This window comes from Arachis ipaensis, chromosome B6, assembly GCF_059453495.1.
Source record: "Arachis ipaensis isolate K30076 ecotype BB chromosome B6, ASM5945349v1, whole genome shotgun sequence".
Taxonomy (NCBI): domain Eukaryota; kingdom Viridiplantae; phylum Streptophyta; class Magnoliopsida; order Fabales; family Fabaceae; genus Arachis; species Arachis ipaensis.
In genome coordinates this window covers 148,776,837-148,783,795 of record NC_142441.1, presented here as the reverse complement: position 1 = coordinate 148,783,795, position 6,959 = coordinate 148,776,837, and the positions used below count along the sequence as shown (strand labels likewise).

General features: G+C 36.3%; 1 protein-coding gene across 1 annotated transcript; it reads left to right on the top strand.

The window, feature by feature from the left end:
* The first annotated feature begins 416 nt into the window (after nt 1-416).
* LOC107648550 (uncharacterized) lies at nt 417-3,078 on the top strand. The gene is made up of 7 exons (XM_088491990.1): nt 417-909; nt 975-1,037; nt 1,231-1,319; nt 1,785-1,858; nt 2,217-2,298; nt 2,544-2,759; nt 2,938-3,078. Exons 4-7 carry the CDS (start codon nt 1,845-1,847, stop codon nt 3,076-3,078), a joined length of 453 nt encoding a protein of 150 aa, XP_088348116.1. The 5' UTR covers nt 417-909; nt 975-1,037; nt 1,231-1,319; nt 1,785-1,844.
* Nucleotides 3,079-6,959: the final 3,881 nt, after the last annotated feature.

Sequence of the window (6,959 nt, the reverse complement as noted above, 5' to 3'; positions counted from 1 at the left end):
CATCAGTTTCAAATACTTTCACCACCAACACAATATAACAAAAATTAAGTACATAAAATGCACCAAAAATAGATAAAATTCAAACTTGATAAATTCTGATGACACTACAAGAAAAATACCCATTCAGCCACACTTTTTTTAAGCTACATTTGAAAAGCGTAGCCTATTCATAGAATAGGCTACGCTTTTCTCCGTGTTGCCTTTTTATATGAGAAAAGGATACACAATTGTGGCATCATTTAAAAAGTGTAGCCTTAGGTATTTTAGAAATCACTTATAAAACGTAGCCTTATCTAAATATCTATAAATACACTTTTCTCATCTAAGGGAACGCTTGTAAAGAGTAGCTTATTTTTTCTGTTTCGGGTGCGCTTTTAAAATGTCTCCTAATATGGGAATCCTCAATAAACACTTAGTAAAAAAATTTGTTGGCCCTCCCCCTCACTTACGCAGCAGTGCAGCACACACTCTTATCCTCACTCAACATACACAAACACGAAAGAGAGAAGAAATCAGAGAGGAGAAGGGAAGGAAGGAAAGAGAGGACGACGCCGTCTAGGGCTCCGCCGCCGTCGCCGTCGTCGTCGAGCGCCAGTGAGAGAGAGAGCTCGAGGATGAGAGGAAACGCGATGGAGGAGAGAAAAAGGAGGTGCTCCGTTGCCGCTGAAGCTCCACCACCACTGCTAGGGCTTGTTTAAGTCGCCGTTCTGCCACCGTCGGGCTTCTGTGCCCCCGCCGAGGAGCTCGAAGGGAGGAAGGAGGGATGTATCGCCGCCTTCGTGCTCTGTCGCGGCGCTGCCGTCGATTGGAGCTCGCCACTGAGCTGCTGCACCGTCTCCAAGCCGTTGCGTCGCCGCTCATCTCTTCACTATCATTGCTCAACACCATCGTCGTATCCTCTGTCACCAGGTAAGCATTCTCTATTCTGTATCCTCTCTTTCTTGCTCATTCTCTAACTCGCTCTCACTTTGTAGTTCGAAGGTGTGTATGATTTTGATAGTGATGATGAACTGCAATGGCTAATTGAGATACAGAAGGTATGTATCAATTTTCAATTGGTTCTGTGAATTTTTGGGGGTTTTGGGTTCTAATTTTAGATTTTCTAATTTTGGGGGTTTCGCCTTCTCATTCTTAATTTGTTATGATTCTTTTCTGTGTTTGGCATAAACGGAAGCAATAGGTGCTGGAAATTTCATACATGCGTGCTAAACTAGGGAAATCATTCTGTAGGAAAGTGTCGAGCTGCAGGAGTTTTCATTGGGTTCATGCCCTCCTAGTGTGGGTCTTCAAGGGATGCGTTGGTCAACTATGTTGATCAGGTTTTACTTCCTTCACATTTCAATATTATAACCTGAAAAATAGTAGTTTTTGATATTTTATTAAGAATATTTGACATGATTAGGTTTTAATTCATGATATCCCTATATCATGAATTATTTTTCCACATGGTTTGAGCTAAAGTTGTTCCTGTGAAATCACATGAATTAATTTTTATCCTAAATCTTGATGGTTCTAAGTGAATGAATTGCTCAAGTTTCCAACTGCACTTTGCCAGCTTCAATGAGTAATCAACATTATGTTCCATTTTAGTTTTCTTTTGCACCATCTTTTAAGTGATCCATCTCTACTAGCCCTAGAAGCTGTGCATTCTTTTATACATTGAGAGGGGTTTGTTCTTGTTTGAGATTCAATGTGTTGAATCTGAGGCATATGCACACAATTGACATATTTTTTTATGTACTTGGAATTAATCGAAATCCTCTTGAACTTGTTGCAGTATTCAGGTGGTTGCACGAAATGGCTAAAATCCACATCGCCATCATCTTATTGGGGCTCTGCCTAGTATGCAATTCGGCAGGTTTTGATTCAGACACAAATGAAATGAGCATTTTCTTGGTATTTCACAGCGAGTCCTACAACTGGGTTTAGATTGGGACACAAATGAAATGAGTATTTTGATGTTTGCTAAGCTTGCAAAGCCATTGATCGGAACTGTTGGGATTGTGATTAATAGTCTTCATATCAAGGTTGATGTGTGTAAAAGCAATGTCCACATTTTGAATTTTGAAGAAGCAAATTTAGAGAAAAAGAAAACATGTGGATATCTTATCTTTACTTCTGGGGCTATGAACTATTGAACTGATTTTCATGCATTAATTAAAAACATGGTTTGGTACTTCATCTTTTTGTTATTAAAATTCATATTCATTTTGCAGCTTCTATTTACACCAACCCTGGATGGAAAAGCACTTTTGTATTCATTTGTATCCTGAATGGCCTGGTGTTTCTTCTTGGCTGGTGTGTTTCTACTACATTTGATTTAATATAATTGTTGAAAGAAAAATAATAAAATTTGAGTTGTGCTATTTTTCATAAAAGACTTCTGTTTGCGGTGCTTTTGTAGAAAGAATATGAACTTCGGCTTTGATGCAACTCTTAGAAATTGTAATGCATTGTGGATTATGAAGCTGATTCTATGTAAATGGATATCAGCTTGATGCCTTTCTTGTAATCATGCTTATTTTGAATTTAAATTTTTGTAGGGAAAGCTTTTTGTGAGAGCCATTCAAGAGCTATGGCAGTGGTGGTCGCGGTTATTGCGCGTGGTGGTGGATACAGAGGAGGAGGAGGCGGTGGTGATGGTGCTTGCTACAGCTGCGGTGGTAGGTACAACGGCGGAGGCGGTGGTGGAAGCTGTGACAACTGTGGGTATTCTGGGCTTTTGCAAGGGACTGCCCAACAAGCTCTCGCTGAAAAATGTAAGTATACACTTTAATTTCTCTGATCATTATGTTGTGTTTGAAAAATAGTGGTTTTACAGAATCTTGTGTCTTTCAAGTAGGATTGATTGAAAATTTTTGGTACCTTATTGGTTAAAAAATGATTTTAAAACTGAATTTTTGGTTAATTGTAATGATTTTAAAACTGAATTTTAAGATTGAGAAAGTGACTCGTAGAGCACAGGAGCAATTTCAGATGGTTTTAGAGGAGAAAAGCAGGTTATCTCTCTTTGTTTTTATCTTTATTTTCTTATTATTTATGTTTTATTTTCTGTCTTTAATCTTTTTGTTACTTTGAATATATTGGGTATTGGATTAGAGTAGCCATAAATAAGAAGAAAATAACATGAAGCTAGGATAAAAGATAAGATGCACAATAATTTCTGTACGTGTGTTATTCCCAAACATAATATGAAAATTGCACGAAGTATTAGAGACATATTCTCCTGTGTCCCGATCCAATTCTTTATTGCCTCTAACAAGAATTTCCAGGGTAGGGATCTTCTTGAACTACATTTCATGAGATGTGTAGTTTAATGCAGTTATTGTGCCCCAAGGGGAAATTTTTCACCGTTTTTAAGCAGATGAACAAACTTCGAATATCTTATAATTTTTTGGTTAACTTAGAAAGGCATAGAAGGCTCATTTACAGATTCCTATTTCTTATTGATCTTTCAGATTTGCATTCGATGTTGATCTTGATGCTCCAAAAGTTAGAATTCCTCTCAGATCTCGTGGTTCAGCCAGATGTGATAGTCATTTTCTTTTGGACTTTGGTCATTTTACACTACACACTGCGGTATGCTGCTTGAGCTGTGGGGAATTGAGTTGCACTTTTGTTGTTTGGCCTTTTTATTGACAACGTTGTTTGGCCTTCTCTTGTATGATTTGGTGTTTTTACAGGAAAGCCAGTCTGATGAGCAGAGGCATAATCTTTATTCTCGATTTTACATATCAGAACGTGATTTTGCTGCCTTTTTATGGACTGTGGCTCTGATTTTGGGAGTTGCAGTTTGGTTAAACCAACTCATGATAGTCAAATAATAAGCTCACCATGGGCCAAAGAAGCTGATAATGTGTATTCTGTCATTGATAGGTGTGGAATGGCAGTACTTGTTAATCAGGTTTGTCTGTCGTGTACTTATCAAAACTGTACTACAGTAATGATCTGCATCGCATTTTTGTTGAGCATAATTTGTTCTTATCCTGTTTGTGCCTCTGGTTTTCTGAAGATTAAAGTGCCTCATCCAAGTTACCCATCGACATGTATATCCATTCAAGTGCCAAATCTTTGCATTCACTTTTCACCAAAGAGATTTTGTAGAATCATGGAACTGCTGAACATATTGCCAATACTATGGAAACATGTAATCAGCCTACACCTGATAGTTTACACTCCAAACTTGCTCCTTGGAGTCATGATCTAGTTGTTGATGGTAGAATCCTAGTTTGGAAGGTACTTCTGCAAACCTTTTAAAAATGTTTCCGTTAGCGATTATATTTGAGGTAATAACTTTTTTCGTTAAATCAGAAACCTAAATAGCCCTCATCTTACAGGGAATTGGGAATTCAGTTGCTACATGGCAAACATGTTTTCTGGTGCTTTCGGGGTCATATCTTTATGTATTTGAAACTGCAGAGTCTCAGAGTTACCAGTGATACCTAAGGTTTTAAACCCAACCCTCCTCCTCCTTTCCTGTTTTAGAACTTTGATATTATTTCCTATTTTAAATTGAAGAGAATAGAATAAGGAAACATTTATATGGAGAGTGAAATATAGAAATATACTCCAAAGTAGGATGGCCAGTCCATTTGCATGTCCGAAATGGGAACTTCGTTAAAAGTTCAAACAATCATGATGCAATAATGTAAAGAGGACAGTTATACTGATGAGAGAGGCATCATGGTTTATATTGGCATTTTTTTCTCTTTGAAAATGCATCAAGTGGTTTATTTTAAACTGCTTTGTCATAAACTTGACATTCTTTTCTGTTCACCTTATCCTTGATATATTTATTTATTTATTTTTGAAAAAATAAGAATTTCATTAGGAAGAGAGTAGGATAATACAAATTGGGGATAAGGGTTCCCCCATACAAAAGCAAAGCAAACAAAAGATTTATCTATGAAGCATAGCTTTCCAATATCTGAACATGTTGGAGAGGGAAAGCCCCCTGTAAAGATTACGAGCTTTAATCATCCAAATAATGGTGAATTTTGATGTGAATTTTTTTCTCTCTTAACCTTTTTGGCAGGGCATGGATTATAGGAAGTGGTAATGGTGAAGATAGAATTGCTCCACTGCTTGTGTTGAGCTCCTCTTTCAAAAAATAAAATGGTGAAGACAGAGAAGATTTAGGATACAATATTTTAGTTTTTGGTAGAGTATTAGTAGTAAATTCTAAGTGGTCTCATGTTTATTTTGATATAGCTATGTTTAATTTAGTGTGAGATGTATGAATATTAATACTTTTGGATCATTATAAATATATTTTATTTATAGATAATTTTTATTATATAGAAAAATTATTTAGTATAATTATGTATTTATTTTTATTTTATAATATTATTTAACTCATTTAATTAAAAATGCTGAATTATTATACATGTAATTATATTATTAAATATTATGTTGTATTAATAATTAGTAGAATATTATATATATATATATACAAAAAAAAAGTGAGACCTAAGGCTACACTTATATATAGTAGCTATAGTATACAAAAAAAAATGAGGGACCTAAGGCTACACTTATAAAAAATAGCTATGGTATACAATGTGGCTACGCTTTACAAGTGATGCAGTAGCGTTGAAAAGCGTAGCCTATTCTGGCAAAAATGGAAGCTGAAAAGCGTAGCCTTTGGTCCTGGACAGCATCACTTGAAAAGCGTAGCCTATTCCCAAATGCCAAAAGCGTAGCCCTTGGTGCAGAAAAGCGTAGCCTTTGAGAATAGGCAACGGCCGAATAGGAATCACCCCAAAAAGCGTAGCCGTAGCCTAAGGCATCATTTTTTTTTCACTTTTGGCTACACTTTTCAAGTGTACCTGAATGGGTGTTTTTCTTGTAGTGTGATACAGTAATGAAGTGATTAAACTATAACAAAATTCAGAATGACAACAATTCAGAATCCAAACGATTATATCAATTCATACAATTCGTACAGCATTCAACATAATTAAATTCAGCAATTTATACAGCTAATTCACCAAAATTCAATAGAGCAGAATTAAACTTATATAGCAAAATTCAAAATTCAGAACCCTAGAATTACAAAATGATTAATCCATATAATTAACAAAATAAAAAAATTGAAAAGCAGAAGAACTCAGAAGAAGAAGAACTCTGCATCTGAAATTGTGAACTCAAATTTGCCCTTCATTGAATAAAAGTTTAATTGAAAAAACAAAAAATCCATGAACTCAAGTCTGTCCAATTCATATAGTTTTGTCACCAAATAAACAAAATTAATTGAAAGAAGAAAAAGATTGAAGTACTGAGTACTCACCGCGGGAGAGGACGAGAGCACAGAAGGTTAGAGCCAGACGACGACCAACGCTTCGGTGACGGTGACGCTTCGCTGAGGCATTTGTTGGAGGTGACGGTGGCGTTTGTACTTTGTAGGAAATAGGAAGAAGGTTGAAGAGAAACGGAGAAAGTTAGGGTTGGGAGGTGACTAGAAGTCTTCGAAGAGAAACTGATGCTCCAGCCTTTTTTCCCCTTTTTTTTTTTTAATAGCGCCAAAACGACGCCGTTTCGTGGCTTTAGGGAAAACCCGTACTTGCTGAAATCCTGCCAGTTCGGCATTTTTTTGGCGGTTTTTTGCAGCACAGTTTTGCAAGTGAACCGGACTGATTATCTGATCGGTTTTTGGTTAACCCAATTGAACCGGCTGGTCCAGTACGATTTTCAGAACCTTGATAATTAACCCTATCCTTTACTGTTCAAGTCCAGTCTCATCCTCCAACTCCGACGGCTACCCTTTTCGAGAAGACACCTCCATTTAAAAGATTCATCTATAAAAGACACCTTCCTTAAAAGACACATGTATAAAAAAAGATTTTTTGAAGATACATGTATAAAAAGACACTTTCATTAGAAGACACAATTATTAAAAAAAAAGGACCAAAAAACACCTCTTGAAACACGTTTATAATTGCCATCAGTACAATTATACT

Coding starts and splice junctions, on each gene's coding strand:
- LOC107648550 (XM_088491990.1), top strand. Junction 2,299..2,543: donor CTGGTGTTTCTTCTTGGCTG/GTGTGTTTCTAC, acceptor AAATTTTTGTAG/GGAAAGCTTTTTGTGAGAGC. Junction 2,760..2,937: donor ACAAGCTCTCGCTGAAAAAT/GTAAGTATACAC, acceptor CTGAATTTTAAG/ATTGAGAAAGTGACTCGTAG.